The sequence below is a fragment of the Hemiscyllium ocellatum genome, chromosome 5 (genome assembly GCF_020745735.1).
Source record: "Hemiscyllium ocellatum isolate sHemOce1 chromosome 5, sHemOce1.pat.X.cur, whole genome shotgun sequence".
In the NCBI taxonomy this organism is placed as follows: Eukaryota; Metazoa; Chordata; class Chondrichthyes; order Orectolobiformes; family Hemiscylliidae; genus Hemiscyllium; species Hemiscyllium ocellatum.
Genome location: NC_083405.1, coordinates 31,498,758 through 31,525,787, shown reverse-complemented (window position 1 = coordinate 31,525,787; position 27,030 = coordinate 31,498,758). Strand labels below are relative to the sequence as shown.

The following is a 27,030-nucleotide window of genomic DNA, read 5'->3' as shown; positions in this document are numbered from 1 at the left end:
TTACAAAGTCATTCGCTGCATTCATCATGATTTTTCAAAGTTCCCTAGATTCTAGAAAGATCTCATTAGATTGAAAAATCCAAAATTTAATACCACTATTCAAGAAAGGAGGGAGAGAGGAATCAGCAAACCATTGGCCTGTTAGCCTAACACCTGTCATGGAGAAAAGTGATAGGATTAATTATTACAGAGCTAATAGCAGGATATTTTAAAAAGTCATAAAACAATCACATAGATTCAAAATAGTTTGATGAAAGGTTATGGAGTCAAAGAGCAGTACAGCATGCAAACAGACCCTTTGGTTCAACTCTTTATGATGGGGCCTATTATAAAAAGAAGGGCGGCACGGTGGCACAGTGGTTAGCACTGCTGCCTCACAGTGCCAGAGACCCGGGTTCAATTCCCACCGCAGGCAACTGTCTGTGTGGAGTTTGCACATTCTCCCCGTGTCTGTGTGGGCTTCCTCTGGGTGCTCTGGTTTCCTCCCACAGTCACAAAGATGTGCAGTTCAGGTGAATTGGCCATGTTAAATTGCCCGTAATGTTAGGTGAAGGGGTAAATGTAGGGGAATGAGTCTGGGTGGGTTGCTCTTCAGAGTGTCGGTGTGGACTTGTTGGGCCGAAGGGCCTGTTTCCATCCTGTAAGTAATCATCTAATCTAATCCATGCCGACCAGATATCCTAAATTAATTTGGCCCATATTCCTCTAAACCCTTCCTATTCATCCAGATGCTTTTAAAATGTTGTCATTGTACCAGCCTCCACCACTTCCTCTGGCAGTTCATTCCAGACACACACCACCCTTTGCATGAATAAGTTGTCCTTAGGTTCCTCTTAAACCTTTCCCTCTCAGCTCTAGTTTTAGACTCCCCCACTCCAGGGAAAAAACCTAGTCTATTCCCCTTATCTATGTCCCTCATGATTTTATAAACCACTATAAGATCACCCCACAGCTTCTGATGCCCCAGCCTTTTCAGCCTCTCCCTGTAGCTCAAACATTCCAACTCTGACAGTATTCTTGCAAACTTTCTGTGAACCCTTCCAACTTTCTCAACATCCTTCTTATAACAGAGAGATCAGAATTGCATGCAGTTTTCCAAAAGTGGCTAACCAATGTCCTGTACAGTTGCAACATGGCCTCCCAACTCCTGTACTCAATGCATTGACCAATAATGGCAAGCATACCAAACACCTTCTTTAATATCCTGTCAACCTGTGATTTTACGTTCAAGGAACTATTGCCCTGTTCTCCAAGGTCTCTTTGTTCAACAACACTCCCCAGGACCTTCCCATTACATGTATAAGTCCTGTCCTGATTTGCCTTTCCAAAATGCAGCACCTCACATTTATCTAAATTAAACTCCATTTGCCACTTCTTGGCCCATTGGCCCGCCTGATCAATTTTCTTTGCTAGCAATGACACCTTCAATTTGGTGTCATCTGCAAACTCACTGACTATACCTCCTATGTTCACAGTTAAAAATCACACAACACCAGGTTATAGTCCCGACAGCTTTATTTGGAGGCACTAGCTTTCAGAGCGCTGCTCCTTCATCAGGTGGTTGTGGAGAATAAGATTGTAAGACAGAAATTATAGCAAAAGTTTACAGTGTGATATAAGTGAAATTATATATTGAAAAAGACCTGGATTGTTTAAGTCTCTCATCTTTTAGAATGACCATGTTGGTTTCAGTTCTTTCATATGTAAGTCGCAAAACTTTTTAAAAATATTCTGAAGTGAACTTTAACAATTGGTGTCATGTCGGCCCAGATAATGAATTGAAGGTGTGAGCTTCCTTCTGTGATACTGTTTGTGCAACAATGATCAGACTGATTCTATTCTAAAAAACGGATTTACACAATCTTACATGCAGTTTCTGAGTAAAGTAAAATGTAATTCTACAAGTACAACTTCACCCCACTTAAATGTGTATGTGTGCATGTATGGGTGTGTGTGTTGGGGGGGGAATGGTTATGAGTGTCTGTGAGAGACTATGTGTATGTGTGCGAGTGTGAGTGTAAAAGGGTATAAGTTTGTGAGAGGGGTGTGTATGAGCGTATGAGAGAGAGTCTGCGTGAGTGTGTGTTTGTAGGCAAGTGTGTACATGTATGTGTGTGTGTCTGTCTGTGTGTATAGTGCAATGGGTTCACCTGTAATGTGACATGAACCCAAGGTCCCAGTTGAGGCCATTCCCACGGGTACCAAATATAGCTATCAGCCTCTATTCGGCTACTTTTCGTTGTTGCCTGTCCCGAAGTCTGCCTTGGAGGATGGTCACCCGAAGGTCCGAGGTTGAATGTCCTGTACCGCTGAAGTGTTCTCCGACTGGGAGGGAACACTCCTGTCTGTTGCTGGTTTTGTGGTGCCCATTCATCCGTTGCTGTAGCTTCTGCTTGGTCTCGCCAAGATACCATGTACAGATGAAACTTTTGCTATAAATTCTGTGTCTTACAATCTTATTCTCCACAACCACCTGATGAAGGAACAGTGCTCCGAAAGCTTATGCTTCCAAATAAACCTGTTGGACTATAGCCTGGTGTTGGGTGATTTTTAACTTTGTCCACCCCAGTCCAACACTGGCATCTCCAAGTCCTATGTTCACATACAAGTATTTATCTAAATGACAAAAAACAGTGGATACATCACTAATCCTCGTGGCAAATCACTGATCACAGCCCTCCAGTCTTAAAAGCAACCCTCCAACCCTCTGTGTCTTTTATCTTTGAGCCAGTTCTGTACCCAAATGGCTAGTTTGCCCTGTATTCCATGTGATCTAACCTTGCTAACCAGTCAACCATGGGGAACCTTATCAAATGCCTTCCTAAAGTCCATATATATTACGTCTACCACTCTGCCTTCTTTGTCACTTCTTCAAAAAACTCAATCAAGTTTGTGAGTCACAATTTTTCATGCACAAAGCCTTTTTAACTATGACTATCCCCAATCAGGCTTTGCAGTTCCAAATGCGTGTACATCCTGTCCCTCAGGATTCCCTCCAATAACCGATGTCAGGCTCACTTGTCTATAGTTCCCTGGTTTTTCCTTGTCACCTTTCTTAAATAGTGGCACCATGTTAGCCAACTTCCAATCTTCCAGCAACTCATCTGTCGATGATACAAATGCCTCAGTAAGGGACCTAGCAATCACTTCCCTAGCTTCCCACAGAGTTCTAGGTGCACCTGGTGAGGTCCTGGGGATTTATCCACCTTTATACATTTTAAGAAATGCAACATCTCCTCCTATGTAATACAAACATTTTTCAAGATGTCACCATCTATTTTGCCACATTTTATATCTTGCATGCCCTTTTCCACAGTAAACATTGATGCAAAATACTCGTTTAATATCTCCCCCATCTCCCGTGGTTCCACACATAGACGGTCTTGCTGATCTTTAAGGGGCCCTATTCTCTCCCTAGTTATATGTTATCCTTAATGTATTTATAGAATCCCTTTGGATTCTCCTCAACCCTATTTGCCAAAGCTATCTCATGTCCTCTTTTTGCTCTCCTGATTTCCCTCTTAAGTATACTTCTACTGCCTTTATACTCTTTTTGGGATTTACGGATCTCTACTTTCTATACCTGACATATACTCCTTTCTTATTCTTGACCAAAACCTCAATTTCTCTAGTCATCCAGCATTCCCTACACCTACCAGCCTTGCCTTCCACCCTAACAGGGACATACTGTCTCTGGATCCTTGTTATCTCATTTTCGAAGCTTTCCCATTTTCCAGCCCTCCTTTTACCTCTGTCTTTGAAGAAGTAATGAGTCAGCTGGACAAATGGCTCCTGTTGAAGTAGTCTTCTTGATGTTCAAAGAGACATTCAGTAAAGGGCCATATCAAAGGTAGACATGCAGGAGGCTGGAAAAACACAGCAAGCCAGGCAGCACCAGGAGGTGGAGAAGTCAACATTACGGGTGTTACCCTTCTTCAGGACTAGGGGTGGTGTCAGGGGAGTGACGGATAAAGGGGGTGGTGGTGGGGGTGTGGCAGAGGGATAGGTGAACACAGGTAGAGGGTGCAACATGATTGGTCGATGGGAGGAATGAATGAGGTTGGTAGCTGGAAAGAAGGGTTGGTCAGAGGAATGGAAGTGGGGGGGTGGGGGGCTGCTGAAAAGGGATTCAGGGATGAGTAGGGAGGTGAAATTTGAGAATTCAATGTTAAGTCCTCTGGCTGTAGGCTGCCCAGACAGAAGATGAGGTGTTGTTCCTCCAATTTGCAGTCTGATTTGTTCTGACAATGGAAGAGGCCAAGGATGGTCATGTCAGAAAGGGAGTGGCAAGGGAGAATTGACATGGGTGGAGACTAGGAGGCCCAATCGGTCCCTTTGGACTCAGCTGAGATGCTCAGTGAAACATTCCCTAAGTTTACGTTTAGTCTTCCTGATGTAGAGAAGATCACATCAGGAGTACCGAATACAGTAAACTAGGTTGAAGGAGAGGCAGGTGAACCTCTATCTCATCTGGAAGGACAGATTGGGTCCTGGATGGAGGTGAGGGGGGTGGTGTGCCAGCAGATTTTGCATCTTTTCTGGTTTCCAGGGAAGGTACCTGGGCGTTCGGCAGGGGGGGGGGGTTGATAGGAGAATGGCAGGAACCAAGGTTTGGCGAAGTGAACGGTCCTTGCTGAAGGCAGACAGGGGTGGGCAGGGAAGATGTTCTTGGTGGCGTGGTTTCATTAGAGTTGGCAAAAACGTTTAGGGATGATGCGTTGGATGTGGAGACTGGTGGGGTGGTAGGTGAGGATAGGGGGGACCCTGTTTTTATTGCGTTGCGGGGATGTGTTTAGAGTGGTTGAAAGGGGAATGGAGGTTCTGCGGTTGGAGGGCTAACTGGATGACAGAGGAGGGGAAGTACATTGTTCAAAACAGGTGGACATTTGGGATGCTTGGGAGTGGAATGTCTCCTTGTCTGAGCAGATGCGGCGGAGATGGAGGAATTGGGAGAATGGGATGGTGCTTTTGCAAGATACTGGGTGGATGGAGGTGTAATCCAGGTAGTTGTGAGAGTCTGTGGGTTTGTAGTAAATGTCTGCCTGCAGGGTGCCACAGGAGATGGAACTGGAGAGGTCAAGAAAGGGGAGGGAGGTGTCTGAGGTAGACCACATGACTTTGAGGGCAGGGTGGAAGTTGTGGGTGAAGTTGATGAACTGCTCCAGTTCAGCCTGGATGCAGGATGCTGCATCGATGCAGTCATCGATGTAATGGCGGAAGAGTTGGGATACAGTGCCTGCGTGGGTACTGATGAGTGACTGTTTGATGTAGCTGACAGAGAGGCAGGCATAGCTTGGTCACCCCCTGGGTTTGGAGGAAATGGCAGGAGTTAAAGGAAAAGTTATTAAGGGCGAGGACTAGTTTGGTGAGGTGAGGAGGGTATTGGTCTTTAAATGGAGGGTGATTGAAGAACAGTACAGTACAAGGAGAGCTGGGCATGTGATTCAGAAGTTAGCATGCCAGGACAACAAGTAATTAGGAATGTAAATGAAATATTAACATTCATTTCAAGAGAAATTGAATATAAAAGCAGAAAAGTATTGTTACAGCTGAACAGCGCCTTAGTAAGACTCCATGTGCAGTACCGTTGAAGGGACACGTATTTAGAGAGGTCAGAAAAGGTTCACTTTACCAAACCATTAGCTTATGAGGAAAGCCTAGCAAATTGGGCATGAAGTTCAGAAGAATAGGAGGTGATCTCAATGAAAAATATAAGATCCTGTAGGAATTTGGCAAGGTGAATGCTGAGAAAATGTTTCGCATTTCTTACTGTGAGGAGTCTACAACTATAAGGATGGTGCTTTAAAAATTAGCTGTCTCCCATTTAAGAGATCAAAGAAAACTTGTTCTTAGAGGTTCCTTAGGCTGCGGAATTCTCTTCAACAGAGCAAGTAGAGGCTGGGTCATTGAATACAGTGAAGGTTCAGGCAGATTTTTGATGAACAAGGGAGTTAAAAATTATAGGATGCAGACTAGAAGGTGGCAAGTCGGCCACGATCAGATCAGCCAATAGCCTGCTCCTGCTCTTAATTCCTGTGTTTTTCATTTTATTGGGATCTTCAGGGCAAGTGAAACAAGACAGAGGACTGAAAATCTTAAGGGACAGGGGATCTTGTCATGCATGACTTCACATTGCTGGAGATAGCAAACCAGGTAGGTCGGATATATGGGATACGTTTCTTTATTCTCTGAGGTACAGAACATAAGACGAGGGAGGCTATGCTGGAACTGGACAAAATAATAGTCATGGCCAGAGTTATAGTTCTGGGCACACTGGGTGGAGAAATTGAGAAACAGAAGTTTGAGCGAGTACTTCCAAAGGACCCACATTTTGGACACTGGATACTAACATCTCAGGGCACGGTCCTTGGGCACTTGTCACACACATTGGCATCTGACATGTTTGATTCTCTAAGAATCTTATGACATATCTTCAGTCCACTGATAGGATGGTTCTGCACTTCAGTGCTACACCTCAGGTTGTGCCTGCACTTATCATTGTAACACAGCAGCAAGGAAACTGTGCAATCAGGGATCAGCTCTAGTTCATACACACTACCCAGCTACATTTCCAGCTTGCTGTTATCATGCTCAGTCACTTTGAGCCCACCTGGATGCTCACTGCAGTTCAACCTTGCCTTTGCCTTTTTGCGCATTTCCACTCAGCCAGAGATACCAGGCTGACAGTTCATAGATTCCCTAGTGTGGAAACAGGCCATTTGGCCCAACAAATCCACACCAACCCTCTGAAGAGTAACCCACCTTGATCCATTCCCCTGCCCTGGTACTCTACATTTATCCGAATGCACCTAATCTACGGCCAAATCACCAAGCCTGCACACCTTTGGATTGTGAGAGGAAACTGGAGCACCCAGAGGAAGCTAACGGAGACATGGGGAGAATATGCAAACTCCACACAGACAGTCGCCCGAGGCTGGAATTGAACTCGGTCCCTGGTGCTGTGAGGCAACAGTGCTAACCACTGAGCCACCATGACACTGTGCCGTTGTGCTGTCTTGCTGTGCTGTTGTCTTGTCAACAAGCTTGTCATGATAAGCCTCAGTCCAAGGAGAAACCCTTTTCTCAGAGAGTCCCAGCACAGTAAGACAAGGGTAACCTTGGATACCAGTTAAGGGCCTGGGCATGGTCAGTCAGCCACTGGGATGGTCAGTGTCAGGACGCTCTTCACATAAGGGGAGAGGAGTTGAATACCAAACAGCTCTTGACTCTTTCTTCCCTATTGGCGATTGTTTTACACCTGGAATGAGAGAGAGAAAGAGAGAGAGAGAGAGACAGGTATTATGAAAGATGAAAGTAGATGGCACAACCTTTACATTTTGTGCAATTGGAAAGGTGTCCCAAGTGAGTGAGGAGGCACTGCAAAAGGCATGCAGGGTTAGTTGGTGTCAGGAATTGAGGTGGATGTGAGTATGTAGGGAAGATGTAGCAGCAATGTTAGTGCATGAGCTTTGGTGGGAGGTGGGTAAAGTTGCAGAAATAGAGTGTATCAGGGAAATGATTATTGATTTAAGTTGACAAACAGAGAAGTATGTCAACCGTCTTCCATCATTACTGGGCATTCCTTCAGATGGCTGAGATTAATTAACCCAAGGGGCAACTTCAGACCAGGCTAACACAGTCTGCTGTCATGGCTGGTCCTGGGGGAAAAGGACATCTGTCTGTGCACCATCCCATCTAACAGTTTGTTCCTGCCCATGAAACAAGATGCCAGTTTCCCATCTGCCATGTCAGGAAGCGTGCAGTCTGATGTGTTTGGAGCACAATGGGCTTTTAAAGTTGGTGTGGGCACAGTTGCTGCTGGGGAATGCTGGGATATCTGAGGAATGATGAGTTGATCTGAGAAAACGCAGGCTAAGATGGGGCTAGAACCAGAGACGTCTGATGCATAGTCATTGGATACATGGTTATTTAAGTGAGTTTGGTCAAATACGGTGAAGAACTCTTTTGGCCTTGAGGCAAGAATCTCTCTGAAAATCTTAGTGCAACTCATACTTGCCCAAAAGGTTCTACCCAGGTTACAAGATGTAAGTGATCGCAGAAAACGAGAAACAGAGAAACTTGGAGGATGTTGCCCACAATGAACGTTTTCATTTTGAGGATTTTGTGTTTGTTTGGGTGGGGAAGGAAAGAGGAGGCTGCAAAGAGATTTAACTGAGGTTTATTAAATTATGAGGCACCTAAACAGAACAGACAGGAAGGGCATAGTTGCCTCAGCAGCAATGCCAATTACTAAGGACATAACATTAAAGCAACTGGGGGATAACAATTAGGGGGGAGTTGACAACTTTTTTCAAATCAGAAGGACAATGGGGAACTTGCTTGCTGAAAGGATAGTAATGGCAGAAACACTCATCACATTTTAAAACAGATTGAATATGCACCGTACCGATCGAGAACTTGGGAATTGGGATTCGGCTGGATAGTCTTTATTCAGCAAGTGTACATTTCAACTATTAACATTGCATCAACTATTAACACTGCATTATCACAAATGGTATAGAAACACTGATTTATATACCTTTTCACTTTTTAAAAAAAACTAAAACCTCTCATTCCTAATCTGTATGCATGTGTATTATTTTCCTTTTAATCTGAGGAATTGGGAAGCTCATACTTTTGCTACATCAAGAAAGCTGGTTCAGTTTTTAAAACATAAATCCATTTGGTCTTGGAGAGAGTTGTCTATACCAACTGAGGGGATACGTGCATTAAGAAGGGAGCCAGTTCAGCCTTATCTGGGAGCTTAATGATTCATGGTGCGCCCATCATAATAACTTGGGGAATCTCGCTCAGTCTCAGGTCTTAATAGCATTGTTTATTGAATCTTATATTCTTAGTAAGTTTCATTTTCATCAATATTTTTTGAAAGATTTCTCTCCCCAGATTTTCTTGTGCTATCATCCAAACCAGCCAAATTAACGACTTACCAAACCCCTCTGGTGCCCTACACACCTGGTGCCCAATTTTCACACCACCTGGATCTGGAAATAATTACCACTGCCAAGACATCCCAGGATCTATGGGCATACTGGGTGCTAGCATCACCATGGTACTCAGTCAAACAGATAGTTCTCCCTGTGTTCCATGAGATCTAACCTTGCTAACCAGTCTTGCTTGAATTTTAAAATCCTCCAACCTTGCTCTTCTCCCTAAGCTCACCAAGCCATTCCTGCCCACAGTCCCTGACTTCTCTGGATCCAGGAAGCTGTTGGACCTTGATCTTGGGACTGGCAGTGCAGTCCTGGCAGTGCCCACTTACCTAGCTCTCGTGCTGCTGGGACTTTTAGAGCTGCCATCTCATCCAATGGCCTGAAGGCTCCAGAGGATTGGATATCTCTCACTCTGCATTAATATATCCCTCCTGCAATACGTCATGACAGTGTGGCAGCTTCTTCTTTGCTTGTCCGTTGACCACCCACTTACCTTCAGGGTATGAACAGTAGTAATGTGTTTGCTATCCACTCCTCCAACCTGTACAATTCTGTGCTCTGTTTCTATTTTACAGTCAATTTAGCTCAGTTGGCAGGATGCCTGGTTTGCAACACACAATAGACTGTAAGAGCCTGGGTTCAATTCCCACACCAACTGAGGAATTCTCCTTCACAACCTCTCCCCTTGCCTGAGACATGTCAATCCTAACCTCGGATTAAACCACCACCAGTCACCGCTCTCTGGAGCGGCATGGCGGCTCAGTGGTTTGATTCCAGCCTTGAGTGACTGTGTGGAGTTTGTATATTCTCCCTGTGTCTGCGTGGGTTTCCTCCGGGTGCTCTGGTTTCTTCCCATATTTTAAAGATGTGCAGGTCAGATGAATTGACTGTGCTAAATTGACCATAGTTGTTAGATGCATTAGTTAGAGGGGGGTGGATTACTCTTCAGAGGGTCAGCGTGGACTTGTTGGGCCAAAGGGCCTGTTTCCACACTGTAGGGAATCTAATCTAATCTAATTGAAATAATAGCATAAGCCACTCACCACGTTGACCTTGCCCAGTGATATTTTTTTGCAGTGCAACCTGTTGGGATTCCATCTCCAGAACAGCACAGTGCTCTTTCCAGGGGACATTGGACCTGTATAAATGGGGAAGCAAATATGTATTTCTGAGGAGTCTGAGGGATTATGAGTGAAAAGATAATAAAAGAAACAGGAAAATGTTTTCGAACATACTTCTTTTAAAGATCACAAACAATAATTAAAAAATGAAGGAATGATACTCCACTCTTGGAAAAGTCAATTTTAAGAATCAGAGATTTAAGACTTATAATGCATTTAAATGTTCAATTGGATGAGAATAGACAAAACTGACATTTTCTGGTGTGTTTATTGTGTATTTGTCATGGACAAGCCTAATTGCATACATTTGCATGTATTTCAATGTTGAGTATCTCAGAGAGATACCAGTTTTGTTTCTTCCGGAGGGACAGAGTAATACATCATTTCCATATTTGGCTCTGCATACTGTTATATTTACTCTTTAACAGTAGTGAACACTGATGACTTGTTATTTTTACCACAAAGTTTGTGCCATTAATTGAAATCTGCTACTTTTAGCTAACTAAGAAAATACCTATTTACTACAAATCTCTATTTGGCAATTAACTGTAAGACAACATTGATGAAACCATTGCTGTTGCTGCTCTTAAAAGTTGTTGACTCCTGTGCCCATTTTTTATCGCGTGCACAACCCTCCTGTCTGTGACGTTGTGCCCCATTTGAAATGAATGCTGTTTATGTAAACCTATCATACCTATTGCATCTTGGTGTCAGTGTTAGTATCATAGAATAACACAGAGTGACAGAAGGTCACTTACTCAAAATGTTAACTACTTTTCTATCCTGAGACGTGCTGCGAGACTAGCTGAGATTTCCCAGTAAATTTGTCTTTTCCTTGTAGATTTTTAGCATCCACTTTGTTTTGCTTTGGTTTTGTGGAACTTTAGTTCTATATTTCAGTTCCTTAACCCGTTGCAAGGAGACTCAAATATTCCATACAATTTTGCTTCAATTCTTACAGCATTCTTTTTCCCCCTTGGTGCCCAGATTGTGATTATAAATATATTGTTAATCTCTCTTAACAGATTTAAAAAGACTGATGAGCTTGTAGCACCTTATCCCAAAATACATTGAAGATGTCTGTATTAGATTGGATATATTTCCCTGGAAAGCAGTGACTCTTTAACCCTGTGTGTGTACATCTTTTTGGCTGCAGCTGCAGTCAGTGCAGAGCGTGCTGTAATTGCAGCTTTTGGCCATTTGGTGCTGCTGTGAAGCAGCCCCAGGCCCGAGTGGTGGGCATGTTGGTATAAATAGAGGGAAGGGAAGGAGCAAATTCAATTAGGTTTCCAAAACATTGGGAAAAAAAGATTCCAAAAAAAAGTTTCAAAACAGAGGCTGCATATTCTACTATCGCCCCAATGCCACCTTTAATTTCTACCCTCCTTATTACCATCCCTAGCCCCACAGCATGTCTACGGCCTGCCAAGAGCTGTTCAACTGGGTTCTGCTGGAACTCATGTTGACCTCACCCACAAAGCCACTCAGGGAAGAGAATTCCTTTGCTGTCTTGTCCCTCTGAGCATCTTTACCTTGTTTATCTTCTCCTCACACTTTCTCTCTCTCCTCAACCACCATCCAATCCCAAACTCTCCTCCTTCCCCAACACCCTCCCTCTACACCCAACTCCCTCTTCCTCCAAAGCCCACACTCATTCCCAACATTCCCTTCCTCTCTTCCTTGAACAAACCCCCTCTCTTTTTTCTGTCAACCTCTGTCAGTCCGAGCCCTATTCTCTCACTCCTGTCATCATCCCCTCTTGTTTGATCACCACACACCACTTAACCTCCAACACCCCCACTCTCCTTCCTCTCCTGCCACCTTTGCACTTCCCCTTTTCTCCTTCATTTGTTCTCCCTCCTTCCCTGCGCTTTTCTGCCCTCAACCTGTTTCTTGTTCCTTTTTTTATTTCCCCCACCCCTCCCCTCCCCAACATTTACCTCCCCTCCCTAACATTTCCTTCCCTCTTCCCCAACCTCCCTCCTCCAATTCCCTCTACCTCACTCTTTACCCCCCCCCCACCCCACTTCTCTAATGCGTCTCCCTCAATCCTTCCTCTCCACTGTTCCCCAATCACTGCCATCCCTCTCCCCCCACTCTGCCCTTCACACCTCCATCCCCTCTGTCTCCCCCACCTCCTGGTCATTCTTCCTTGCCTCATGCCTTCCCACTTCCTTCCTCCCTCCCACTTCCTTCCCCATTTTCATTTGCCTTCCCTTTCTGCCTTCTCCCCACCTACCCTTTCCTTCCCCTCCCTACGTCTTCACTGCCTAGTCACTGCCCCTTCAGCTTCCTTTCCCCTTCCCTCTGCCTCAACCTTCCCTTACTTCTCGTTCCTTTTCACTCCTTTCCTCTGTGTTGTACTCTATCCTTCTCCTGCTTCCCCCTTGCCTCTTGACGTTGACCCTGTGTTTGCCACAGCAAAGGAGATTGATTGGCAATATTAAAATAAGGTAAAAAGTATAAGGACTGAGCCTGTTCATTTATTCACTTCCCTCTAACCCTACTTCACCTGATAAACCTGATGTTCACTCTTGGTTCAACACTTGTTTTATTTCGTAAGCCTGACAAACACACATAGGTGGATGGACAGAAGAAACCAGATTGAAGGAAAGATTAGAAACTGGATGAAGTCACACAATGTAGGGTGTCCATCAAAAGTCGTCAGATTTGGAGCAGAGGGTTCAAAAACATTTCTCCTCATGAGGGTCACAAGATCCATGAAACAGCAACCAATAAAACAAAGGTTTCACAGAATTACACAAGTCTTAAAACACAGAAAGAGGCCATTTGGCCCTCAGTTTGCCTGCTTCCTCTCTGACGGAGGAATGCGCCACATGCCACTCTCTCCACCTCCTACCTCTAGCCCTGCACATTCTTCCTTCCCCAATAATAACAGAATTCGGTCTTGACTGAACCTGTCCCCCACCATACTCTCAGGCAGTCTCCAGGTCTAAACTATTATCTGTATTAGGAAAGGCTTTCCCTGCGTCAGTTACCTTAAATCTCTGCCCTCTCATCCTTGATCCTCCCAACAGTGGGGATGGTTTCTCCTTATCTTGGAGGTGTACAAAATCCCTCATGATTTTGTATGTCTCTGTCAAATTGCTTCTCAACATTCTCTTCTGCAATGTAAATAATCCCAAATTCTCCAATCTTTCTACCAGCATTATGTTTAATCATAACTGTTTTGTGCAAGTATATTCTCTCCATGACACATTTTTGTGTTTGATAGAGAGGACATTGTAATTGAGAAGAGACAGAATTGTGAGGAAGCAACAAGGAAGTGGCTGTAACCACCTCACAACCTGTTGATGAATAAGTTCTTATTTAGATGAATATTTACATCAGTTGTTATGGTTATTGTTATGTGATCTAAATGGATGGCAGTGATCTAGCTATGCAGGATATGACCTACATTTTTCTTCGTGTGTTGACTATGGCTTCATTGTTTGTGAGTTATCAATCATAGTCCACCTCAGCTCCTTTTGTATTCTCTTACAGAAACTTGAATAGTGGTTTCTCTTTTACTGTTTTGCATCTGAATGTTTTTGAACTCTTTATTGAACTGGCTTATATTTTTTAACACAATATTGGGGCAAATAACTGTGGAAATATTGGACGCTTATTCAACACTTGAGGGCAGATTGCCTGCCAGCCATTGGGGTCTCACTGCATTTCAGACACAACCTGACACCAGACTTTGTCCTGTAAGTTGGAAAGCCATTGCACTATTTCGCCTTCTGTGCACTTCCATGATGATGCATGTTTATTTCATTCAGATTTGCACCTCTTTCTGTTTGTCTGAAATGTTTAGCATTATTGATATTCAAGGAACATATCGAGTTTTTGACAGTGTTTTGCTTTTGAAGGTACCATAACTCATGTCAAGGTTCAGAATCCTTTTAACAGGCATTCTGTCTGAGGGCAGTGTGCACAGTGCCCTTTGACTCCTGAAATCCTGAACATGTAAACAGTGCTGTAGCTTTAAGGTTACTTCTAAAACGAGAAGTATTCTGAAAGCTGCATGACAGTGTTTTCATTGATGCAAGCCATTACTATTCGTTTGCCTACATTATTGATTATAAGGGACAGCAACACAGGTTATTATTCAAACAATTGGCTGTTTCAGAGAAACCAGCCAAAGATAGGCAAAGCAGATTGTACGCTCCCTGGACAACACGCATGTCTAACATGTAGACCATTTGGTTGAGGGTTGTCTTTATCCAATACAGCCTGCCACTCTGCAACATGAAACTGGGGGTGGAGGAAAGTAACAGGAGAGAATCTTATCTTGCAAGGAATTAAGGGATACGGGGAGGGTGCGGTAAGTAGCATTAAAAGGCCCATCAGCTATGATTGAATGGCGGAGTCATCTCAATGGACTGAATGGCCTTACTTCCACTCCTATGGTCTTATGGAAAATACCACTTTAATCTTGATGTGCTCTCTGATGGAAAAGAAACTGGATGGATAGCTGCCTCATATTTGCTCATCCTCCTTAAGAGGCAATCCCTGATTTCTCAGCTTGTGTCCTTGTGAGTGGCTCTGTGGTCTGAAAATTAGGCCAGTTGATCAAGTTTCTTTTTACATTTCTGCAGCCAGGAGCACCCTCCAATCACATTGAACGTGAAAGCCACATGGTAGTTTGCAAGGAAGGAAACTGATTGATTTATTTATTGTCATGTGTATTGAAGTACACTGAAAGGCTTTGTTTATGAGCAGTACAGGCAGATCATAGTAAGGAAGGACGCACAGAATAAAAGATTTAGATCTAGGCGTATAGGTAACATTGCACAGGGTGTACAAGGGAGATCAACATTAGCAACATCAGCATTATTCAAGGCTTGAGAGCTTGTTCAATAGTCTAATACTGGCTGGGAAGAAGCTGTCCCTAATCCTACTGGTGCGTGTGTTCTGACCTGTTTATCTACCTCCTGAGGGGGCAACTCCTGATTTCTCAGCTTGTGTCCTTGCGAGTGGCTCTATGGTCTGTAGGAGATCATCGACAGGCGCCGAAGGGTATTTGATGGTGTTGGCAGCCTTTCCATTGCAGCAAGCTGTGTAAATGGAGTCTATGGATGGGAGGTTGGCTTCTGTGATGTACTGGGCTGTGCACACCACCTTCTGTCATTTCCTATGGTCCTGGGCAGAGCAGTTGCCATACCAGGCCATTATGTACCCGGACAATGGTGCATCTGTAGAAGTTGGTGAGAGTCCTTATGGGCATGCCAAATTTCCTGAGCCGCCTGAGGGAGAAGAGGCATTGTTGTGCCATCCTGACCGATGCATCTATGTGGGAAGTCCCGGACAGGTGGTTGGTTATCGTCACTCTGAGCAACTTGATGCTCTCCACCCTTTCGACCTCAGTTTTGTTGCTGTAGATGGGGGCTATTCCTTCTAGATCCTTAAAAGAATTAGCTGGGCTGCCTGGTCTTCAAATCCATCCTCAACTACTTGGTTGCCTGGAATGGCTTTTCATTCCATTAAGATTTGGACTTCCATGTGGAATAGGGCGGGCCGGAACGTGGGTGGGTGTTACATGCACAATTCCGATCTGTTATCACTGCCACTAAGCGGGTTCAAACATTAAAAAGCCAAGCTTTAACACTTGCAGCATGCACTTTGTGAAAAATGGATGTTAAGAAGATAAAAATCTGGAGCTCTGTCCTACTATGTTGCACACAGGTGACCCACTGACAAGATTTTATATTTTAAAAAGGGATTTACGACATCCCGCGATGTGTTTATAAACAATTGAATCAAGTTTGCCAAGGTACTTTTCCATGATGACGATTCTGCCTTTTAATTTCACTGCACTGAACAGAAACGAAACTTATTCTACATCCATTTCTGATCGCTCTTTGTTAAAACATTTCTCGTGTTAGGGGAGCATTTTAACGTCCATTTTAAACTCAGACTGAATATACATCCAGGACAATGGAGTTATACTGAACTGGAAGGCTTTTTCCTTCAAACAAAAGTCACTTTTCTCGACAATCAAAATTCTCAACTTCATCATCGGCTGTATTTTATTGTGTTCTTTTGCCGGTTTGTTCGAGAGAAGGTTACAGTCATGGGAAACAAAGATCGGGTTGCTTTATTCTAACCAGAACAACTCACTCGAAATAAAGCAATTGTATAACTCGTCAGAAATGTATTCATTCCCAAAAGGTGAAACTTTTTTTTTGTTTTGGGGAGGAGTGTCTCCGCTGCCTGTGTGAACCTCATTATTCTGGTTCCGATTAGCCCGCTCGAAAAGTACTTAGCATTCAACTGAGATGGCAGTGTGGATTGGACTCCTGCCTGCATCAGACTGAATGCAGGCTATTTCTTGAAGGAAATACTGCAGCCTTCTGGACTGCGTCTCTTTCTCGAGGGAGAGGCTCCCTAAGCCCCACCCACACCAGCGACAAGAAGAAGGAGGGAGGAGGAGAGGAGGAGGTTGAATGAAAGACAAGACAAGCCCTAAACACCATGTCACTCTGTGAAGGAGATAACAGCAACAAGGCTGGAAGGCTGGTGCAAACACACAGAGCTTAAAGAGGAAACCGGGACTGCAGAGATTTTTAAGCCTGCTTTATTATCTTCCTTATCCTTCAAAGTAATTGGAGTTGCTGAGGGCACTTACCAACTGACATTTTGGCAATCACACTTTTATCAAATAGCAAGGATTGTATACTTTTGTATATATATATATATATAGATTATACATATATAAAGGACGGACAAGCTCCGGCAGAACTCTGAATCCAAAGGAAAAAAAAATCTCTTCGGCTGTATTTAAACTGGCAAGCAGCAGAACGCAAGAGAAGTCCCGAAAGCCTCATCAGTCATTGACACTGTCAGGAATAGTGGTTTAAGAGGAAGAAGGGCCTGGGGCACTACACGCTGTCAGCGAGTTCCCTGCATCGGAGATAAAGATTCTATCTACATGGGCAAACGTTTGGAACAGCAGCCAATGTACCCTCAGTACACTTACTATTATCCTCATTACCTCCACACAAAGGTACTGTATGCAAGTAATCTCTCTCTCTGGATTTTCTCAGTATTATATACATATTCTCTACACTTATTCAATGATAAATGACAAGTCACCTACGGAGTATTGGTGAATTATGTTCTTTTTGAACCTCTCGGACGAAGCGTCCTGCAGGCAGAACTATTAGTCTAAATAGGGACTTAAAAGAGAAAGCGCCGTTGTTGTAGATTTACCTGTTTATAGGATTAACACTTTTTTTTTGAATGATGGTAATTAATTGCCCTCCTTCTGAAAGATAGATTTCACTTGCATTGATTTTGAAAATAAATTGTTTGCCTTTTTTTTTAATCCCTCCCTGAACTGTCCTGGGCAAGTGCTGCTTGATTCCTCGGGTGACATGTCATTTACCTGTTAGTTCAGCTGCCGGGAAGGCCTGGACGTTTGTTTTCCCCCACCCCCCCTGTTTTTTTGCAACAAATTTGACCGCAGCTGGTGACACTGATTTGATTTATAATTTTAATGCATTTACTTCCCTGTTGCCAGTGGCAACTCTTTTAGACAGTACGTATTACATACTGCTTTTGAAAAGTCTGTCTGGCTTCACTCATTGTACAATCCAGCTGGTTTTATTTCCCTCGCTATTATACAGCATTTTACAAGGTTTTTTTTTCCCCTTCAAGGTCGATTTCCAGAGAATGTGATCTCTGTGAGCGTTCAGCCTCCACCCTGTTGGCTGCTCCAGTGCCTGCAGTCCTGTGTTGTTAAAGCCCGAATTGAATATAACCCTCAACTGTGCTCTGTTTCAATCCTGTTTATCATAGATTTTGTTATGGAAAAAACACAACAATGTTTTATTGTGTTTTTTTTAAAAAACAAGCAAAAAAAAACACATGCGCCACAGTCCACAAAGTAAAAGAGAACGCATGCTAACAGGGTGGAAGGAAAACATCTGGTTTTTATGAACTGGAAAGCTAGTCATCAGTTCCTGGGCCATTTTAATAATACCAGCTGAGGTCCCAGTTCAACTGCAATTGTAGCAGGGCTTGGTCTGGATTTTGGGATCCTTCTTTCCCAGCCCTCCTAATAGGGGTAGGGAGACTCTTACTTGAGCAGTTTGAATGCAGGCGGCTTTTTAAAATAAATTATTCCTCTAAGATCTGACTGGCAGCAGTAAATTACAGTTACATTTTGTCATTGTTTCACCATTTTTGGTGATTAGTGACTGGGAAGCCTTTGATATGTGGGATGTTAATTTTAAACTACATGCCATCAGCTCCCCATTCTTAGTTTTGCCTTTTGAAAACATATTTGGTGGGCATGGTTTAGTTACTTAAATGGTAAATTCTGCTCTTTCAGGCAATGGTTATGCCTTGATTAAATTCTGTAATCGAATTAAAGGAGCTTTTCTTTATATTTTACTCCAGTCCTTGAAAGCAAAGGCATGGAATTTTGCTTCAGCTTGTTTTGACTGAATGCTACTGACAAGGTAAAAACCTGAGAGAGCAGTTGTGCAGCACAGTTTAGACAGCATAGTTTAAATTGTATGTGAGCTTGCTTTTAGAGGTCAAGAGCATTGAGAATCTCTTTGCATTTGTATTAAACGCACCAAATGTGGACAAGTGGCAGATTTCTGTAATACATTTCATCTGTGGAATGGATGTCAATTGGATGCATGCATTTGAAAACTATGATTTATTAATACCTAAAATATTACTTTGGACACCAGCATGAATGTTTTGAAAACACTAAGCAGATTTTTAAATGAGCATCTAATGTTCAATAATGAATGAAATGGACATTGTTGATCACGATTTATTTTGAAACCTGCACTCTTTCCTTATGCAGGATGGTTGCAATATCCATGACTCTGCTTTTAAAAATAATTTTATAAGGTTAGTTTGAAAGAAGGTAGAGTTACAGATTTCTCCTTGCCTTCCCATGGTGCTTCCAGTTATGTTGGTTTTGTACGTTGCATGCCTGCGCTGTAATGTTCTAGTTCTGTGATTCAGCTTGTGTACAGTAGCAAAGCAATTCAGCATGCAATGTATGTTCTCTACAATAATGTTGATCTGCGATTTGATGTCCAGTGATTTGTTGTGGCCTAACATTGGCACATGGAATTTGATGTCAGTTGGTAACACTGTTATTTTTGCTTTGAGGAGTACCCGTGCAATGTTAGCTGGTGTTTCTAGAAGGACAGTAGGTTCGGCCATTTTGCAACATGTATAAAACTGAACCAGTCACAGAACACTTTTATTATTGCCTGATAACAGTTAAACAGATGAAGGAGAGTTTTGGTGATTTTTCTTGGGACCACATTGATTTCCATAAACCAGTGGGATGCTTTATGTTTTCGATTTGGGCATGGTACTCCAAGGGAAAAAAGTCTCCAATTTGCAACCCTTGCTAGTCAAGTGGTCTTTATTATTGATATTCTGTAATAAAGCCAGTGTCATAATACTCTCATATTAATATAGGCCAATGTACAAACTAATTTTAGAATGAGAACACCGTTCCAAAGTCATTAGGGCTCTCGGTTCCTGATTTGGTCTTTTAGCAAAATGTTCCAACAGATTCCTTTGGAACATTAAACAGCTTCCTGTGTACTCTCCTGAGTCGTGTTTTGGAAAAACTAAATACGTCCTAAAATGGTATAGATGCATTACAATTATGGTGTTGTTTTGCTAAGTAAATAAATGCAGTTGATTTCCTTGCTAGTTATTATTCCAGGTCGATTTTTACTGGAAGATAGTACTGCTCTGAATTGACTTGTTCAAGCAAACTGAGGGGAGTGACCGAGGCCAATTCTGAAAGGACAGGGGGTGTGGTAGTGTTGACTCAGGCTCTTTGATGTCCCCAAGCTGAGCAAATTCCTGACTTGTTTTGTAAAGGGAGATCCCTAATTTTCAAGATTTTAAGTTATTTATAAATAGAGATCAGATACATTATCTGGCCGGAACTTAGAAAACTTATGGTCCTGAACTTGACAAGTTCAAATGTAGAGCACTGTTTGAGATGCACTTAAAATCAGAAAAGAAATACAAATGTTGAAAGCCTGAAATAAAATGCTGGAAGAACATCCTATAGAGTGCTAATGGTCCACACTCTATCATTAACCTATCCACATTACTGACAGACTTGTTGCCATTTTGTTGGATTTTCAGTTTTTATTGGAAACCAGACATGGCACACGATCATGAATTTAGACCATTTTTGAACATTTTAAGCCATTCCAAAGTCAAGATGAGTGTCTGTAATATGGTGGTACAATGCTGCTGCTATCATTAAACTTGTAAATATGATTTCTTTGCTCTTGTTTGTCTGAATTTTCTATACATTTCCATTTGACATTTTGACTTGTGTTGCCCACTGAAGCTGGGAGACTGATATTGAAAAGCTAGTGAATCAGTAGTGCCAAGTAAGTAGAATTTTAAACAAAAACACTTGTTGCTCTGATGTGCTATCTAATTTGAAGCTAATGTGGAAGAAGTGTCAATGTATGTGTGGCTATGATTTGATTTTATAACCTGTGCCACTTCTGTAGTGTCAAGTCACTGAAGACCCCCCATTGTCCGTTCATTTTGCACTCTGATTTTTTTTTCACCACATTTGATGTATCCCTTGCTCCACCATCTGGTCTCACAGAAGGATCTTGGTGCAGGGATTCCAAATACCAGCCAACCTGACAAGGTTCTGCTGCCTTGTGTTATTCAGATTGTGTTTAGTGCCGAGTGTGGAACAGGGTCAGATGGAGGGAGCAATTCATCAAGCAAGTACAAATTTCAAACTGCCTTCTCTAGCCATCTGCAGCCTGGAGTGCAGCCAGAGCTGGACAAGACACACAGATGCTCTCAATCTTACACAGTATATTCAGTATCACAATAAAATATAAGCATATTAGCTTCAGGACCAATGCTTTCAAAATCAAATTACTTATTGCCATCTGTGGATAAGTAACTCACCTAAAATTGAAAATTGAAAAATGGAAAACAGCAATATTTCCACGTGCAATGCAATTGATTGTAAAGTTTTAAAACAAAACAAATTATTTTATACTGCTGCTATTTCCTGTTTTGAAGGGGAGGAAAGTGTGGGTCATAATATTCTCCACAATCAGTGATGTTGAATTTTTTTTTCAGCTTGGAAAATAAGCTGAGACAAGAAGGGTAAAAAGTTTTTATTTATTTATTTATAAATTTATACAAGGTTTACCTGGTTTGAACCATGAATATTTAGCAATTTAAAAATGTGAATATAGTTTTTTTTAAAAAGTGACAATCATTCACCTACTACAGGCAGAAGGCACTTGATCAATGTTATAATCTAGGATTTTGTTTTAAGGTTTTCTTCCTCCAAACAATATGTGTGAAAACTGCCTACCTCCTTCCAAGTTTGTGTTAAAACTTACTTTGTGGGGCTTGTGATTTCAAATAAACTTGGTGTTTTGTGACTTCAAAATTTACTTTAAAATGATCCTTCCTTCCTGACACAATAATGGTGGAAGCTGCAGACGTGCACATGGCTTGTCAGTTGGTTTCTAGATGTATGCGGATTTGTAATTTAAAAAATTTATTGGAAAAAGAAAATAAGATAAATTTAATAAGATAAGATATTCAACATACAAGGTGGCACTTTCTAATCTGGCTAATATTCATAGAATTTTAAAATAGGCCTGTGTCAGAAGACAATGTCAATATGATTTTAAATTTGTCTGGTATCTTGTTCTTTATTGTGAAGTAATTCTGAGAGTTCTGTTTATTGAAATTTGTTTATAATCATACCATGTCCTTTGAACAGATTGGCAGAATGATCTTTTGGGTCAGGAAGGGACAGAAATATCTTGCAATATCCTCTTTGGTTTGCATCCTCAGGATGAAATGCTTCACATTCCATCAGGCACTATTTTGAGAAACTCCGAGAACAAAGTTGCAAGAAATGTAATCACATCTGACAAGTAAATTTGATTATCAGTTGGTTTTGGGGTTAGTTGAGAAATTTTTAAGAAGCTGAAATGGAGAAAATTTAATGGATGTGAAAATCGTAACACGTGGCGGCCTTTAACCTTTCCTCCTGTCAGACTACCTGCAGCAAAACCTGCCTGGTTTAAGCCAATAGGCTTTGCAACTCCCTAAGAAAAGTAGATTTCATCACCATTGTACCTTTAATGTGTCCCGAGGTGTTTTGCAGGAGCAGTTACACATACCTTGACATGGAGCTATGCAAGGAGCTGTTAAGACAGCTATCCAAAAGACCTGATCAAAGTGGTAGACTTTTGAGGAGCAATTTAAAGGAGGAGAGAGGGATAAAGAAGCAGAAAGTCTTGTGGCGTTGGGGTCTTGGCAGCTGAAGGCGTCTCTGCCAGCGATGAAGTAGTTAATATTGGAAGTTGCACAAGAGACCCAAATTGGGGAAGTACTGACATTTTGAAGAGGTGTAGGGCTGGAGGTGATTACCGAGATATTTGAAAGCAAGGGTGAGAATTTTAAAATCGAGGAATTGCTTGACTGGGAGCCAGGTTGTCATCAAACATGGAGAGAACCGGACTTTGAGTGGGTTCAGACATGGCTAGCAGAGCTTTAGATGACCTCAATTACCAGAAGAATAGAAGATGGGCCAGGAAAGTGTTGGCATGGTTGGATCAGCTTGATAGGTGTCCAAGGCATGGATGAGTACTCCAGCATTGGAACTGAGGAAGGGGAGAGTCAAGTGATGCCACGGAGATGTAAGTAGGCAACTTCCATGGCTTGGAGTTAAGCCACAAATCAGCAATAATTTCATTGAATGGTGAAACAAGCACAAGGGGCTGAATGGTCTATATCTATTTCTGTGTTTTTGTGATAGTTCAAATATGTGATTGAAAACTGTACTCAGGGTCATTAAAAAAAATCACCAGGTGAACAAGTAGAAGGATAGTTCATGGTGAAAAACATAGTTAAGGACTTCAGTTTTTCCAGTATTTCTTTGGAGGTTAAATTTCTGCTCAAGTGGTACTGGATGATTGGTAAGCAGTCTGGTAATTCAGACAGTTGAAGGATTGAGAAAGTAGGTGGTCAGATAGAACTGCTGTGCAGGCAGCATACAGGGGGAAACTAACATGATATTTTCAAATGATGTTGCCAAGAACAACTTGTGGGTGAGAAAGATTTGGAGATGCTGGTTTTGGACTAGCGGTGGACAAAGTTAAACATTAAACAACACCAGGTTGTAGTCCAACAGGATTATTTGGAGACACTAGCTTTCGAAACACTGCTTCTTCATCAGGTGAGAAAGTAGACTTAGATAAGATCACTGTGGTAATAACACCACCTTTGGAGCCATAGCAAGCAATACTGACAAAACTGTTTGCAGGTTAAATCTGATGTCAACCAGCAAGACACATTTTGTGAACAGATTATTTAAGTGGACCTGTCAGACGCTTAAACCTCACTGTGCTAGGCTGTTTAGGTTGAGCGAAGTTCTCAATTATTCACCAGTGAGGAGGGCTTCATTACGACAGACAAATCGGGTTGTTCTGTAAACAGCAAGTTCAAAGATAAATTGCCGAGTCTGGAACTGCTCCCAGACATAAAAACAATAAAAACTCAGGGGTCATCAATGTAGGGTGCGATTATATAATATTTCAGTGCCTCAGCAAAATATCTAATCAGAGACTGATCAGGAACTACTTCTTTTTAAAATTTAAATCATCATTTATTTAAATAAAGTTATGAGGATAAGGATGTCTCTTTCAAAATAAAATGTGAAGATTGGGCCACAGTTAGCCCTGTGTTTTCAAACTCTAGTATTCAATTTGATGGATTATTAGGAGATAGATGAAACAAAGAAGTGAGAATGCTAGAGATCGGAAACAAAAGCAGAAATTCCTGGGGAAACTCAGCAGGTCTGGCAGCATCCTGGAAGAGAACAGAGTTAATGTGTATGAATTGGGAAGGGTTTAAAGGGATGTAGGCTAAATACTGGCAAATAGGGCGAGACTAATTTAGGATATCTGCCGGGCATGGATGAGTTGGACCAAAGGGTCTGCTCTGTAACTATATAATGTTTCAAGTCCAGTGACTCTTCATCAGAGTACTAGGAGATCTTGGCTAAGGTTACAATCGTAAATTCTGAAATAAAACTTTAATTAGTGGTATAGAAAACTGATTCTTTTCATGATGTTGCTTGTCAAATCAACAACATCGTTGTTCTGTCTTTATTAAAACAAAATGCATCAAACTCTGTGCTTTAGTTCCATAATTTTCATACTTCAGTGTTTTTAGTGACCTGATTGTATGTGGCTTCTTTGTAGTCTGAGTACATTTACTTTGTTGCATTTCGCTGTACTCAATAAATATCTAGGATTTCAAACTGATGGAATAGATTATCCACTCATAGATGGGAGAATCCAGCCAAATCAACAAAATGCAAATTAGATGGCTTCGAAAATGGGTGAAAGATCCCTTCCAGAATTATCATATGTATGTCCTAAACAAAATTGAACCTCACATCTATTTTATAAATTGAGTGATTGGCATTCTTGTCAAGTCTTCTCTGCAAATCCAAAGGCATTCTGTTACTTTAGCCGAGATATCCAGAAAGATCATTATAAAATGCAGTAGAGAGATATCCAGAAAGATCATTATAAAATGCAGTAGAGAGATATCCAGAAAGATCATTGTAAAATGCGGTAGAGAGAACAAACTTCCCACACGCAGAAGGCTTTTCCCTCTGACTAACTAGAAGGTGAAAACATCTGGTCAAAGTTCCAGTGGGATTCGAGTTGGAATTTACTATTGTGTGACTTACCATGCCGAGGTATAGTTTGTTGACCATAAAATGTTTTGCACGGCTATTTAATTGAAATGTACAATTTCAATTTATTTTTCACTTAAGTAACTTTGGGGGGGAACAAAACAAGGAAATATGAAGGAATTCCTCTTGTTGCTCCACTGAACTCTGGCATTTTTCGATTGTCACTATCATCAAGAGGAGCATAGTCGCAACTTCCTGTCCCATGTAGGTTGACAGTATGTAACATGGAGAGCCATGCAATAAGCTCACCACGCGCAAAGTTCCACTGTATCAGATCTAGAAGGGTTGGCTGGATGAGTGCAGAATGCACCTCCAAGATCTTCATGAAGTTGAAAGCATTTTGTAACATGTTCTAAATCAAGTCACTCAGTACGACAGTGATCTGGTGAATCGTGTTGCAGTATGGCATAACATAGGTCTATTTTCATGAAGCCAGATACGCCCTCTTCCCCATCTGAGCCGCACTGTTGAAGAACAACTAGATGGTGCACAGCCACACCAAGCTCATCATTAAGAGTGATGGTTGAGAAATGGTTGCTCGATGGACGTCTGAAGTGAGGGGAAGAAATAATGTAAATAAATTGAATTGGATTCATAAAATCTCTTATGGCTATACATACGTTGAATTATTTTGAATTGCAGTGACTGCCACATGTGCATTTTATTCACAGTGAACTGAATATGCAGTTCAATTGTTAGATGGTGGTTTTGGCTGAGGGGGGGGATGTTGGCAGGTTGCACCTAGATAATGGATAATAATCAAGAAGTGATATGTTAAATAAGATACCTTATTGAGTTCAAATGAAAAGTTATGAGACACGTGAGGCATGTTAGTATGTTACATCATTTCGAAGTGAATTGTGTGGTGTTGTATTGCAGCTATGACCTAACTGTTTCAAAAGGAAAAACATGAACATTGACTACTGTATTTTTTACAGGTGTAAATGTAAAATGCTCAAATTATTTCTTGCTATTTATTTTATAATGTGGACCTGCCAGTTAATGATGATATAGGAACAAACATTTGGTGGTGAAATTCTGAAATCTCATCAGGTTCTGCTGAAAATGTATTGGGTCTTTCATATATTTGGTTGTGAAGCAGTTTTACTGAATAAATGTTGTCAATGCAGAAGTGAAGTGTGAGGAACTATTCATCATAATTAGGTTCTGAGCTCCAATAATGATGACAATCCAAGGTTTGGATGATCCATTAACTTCCCTAGTTGATGATTTATTGAATAGAATATCATTGAGTGGTGGGACATATCATGCTTGCCCTTTACTTTTAAACTTGCCTACAGCAGTGAACACAAGAAATGCCATATGGTTAGGAGGACCAAAACGTGCTGAGTTTAATTAAAAACTCTACATAAACAGTGCTGTGGTATTCATGTGACCTCCAAGCAGCAAATATACAGTAGAGGAAACCAGTCTGTTAGCAGAACAAAATGACTGGGCTCGGTGGCAGTAGCTCAAGATCTAGAAAAATAAATCTGACATTCCTGTAAACAGCGAAGCACATTCTTGTAGATTCCAAGAAAACACAGGGATCTTCATTACCCAGTAAAACAGGTGAGTCGGTAACAATTTGCAGCTTTTCTGTCAGAGAGAGCAAACCTCAGCACCATTTGTATGGGTTTCAGTAATATTTTCAAGGTTCAAGACCTGTTTCACTTCCTTTCCTTTGTTTTCCAGAATATTTGCCTCAATGGATTGACTAAAATAAAATGCAAGTGCACAAACTTATGTTAGTTTCAAATTCCTTAGTCTCCTTTTTTTCTTTCTTTCATTCCCTCCCTAATTCTTTCCAGAGGGAAGGGGCTGTAATGCTATTTTTAATCAAGACATTCACAAGTGACAGTATGCTGTGTTTAGAAGTGATTTATCTCAGCGTGAGGGGAGATTTCCTCCATGCACTAGATGCGATGACACACTAAGTACATAAAGGACAACTTCAGAATTTTGCTGTGCCTAATCAATAAACTACAACTCCCTTGTTCTATCATCCATGAAACCTAGTTGGTAAGCCTACTTTGGCCTACTTATAAATAATTTTCAGAAGTTATTGTGATGTTTGTTGCTGAGATCACTGAAGCTTACAAATTGTGCTGACATAGATGCCATGCCGCTAATCCCTGCTCGAGATCATCAGCTCAGTTTGTGTGACGCTATATTGTGGCCTTAC

The 27,030-nt window shown here is 41.7% G+C and overlaps 1 protein-coding gene across 7 annotated transcripts in view; it reads left to right on the top strand.

The window, feature by feature from the left end:
- The window catches only part of rbms3 (RNA binding motif, single stranded interacting protein), a 1,363,226-nt gene that overhangs the window by 717,977 nt on the left and 618,219 nt on the right, over window positions 1-27,030 (top strand). Inside the window, exon 1 of one of the 7 annotated variants that reach the window (XM_060824634.1) lies at window positions 16,369-17,081. The exons of the other annotated variants lie outside the window; for them this stretch is intronic. Coding sequence (XP_060680617.1) covers window positions 17,007-17,081 — 75 coding nt within the window. The 5' untranslated portion in view covers window positions 16,369-17,006. Of the gene's footprint in view, window positions 1-16,368; window positions 17,082-27,030 lie in introns of those variants that run through there. 7 annotated transcript variants of the gene reach the window in all.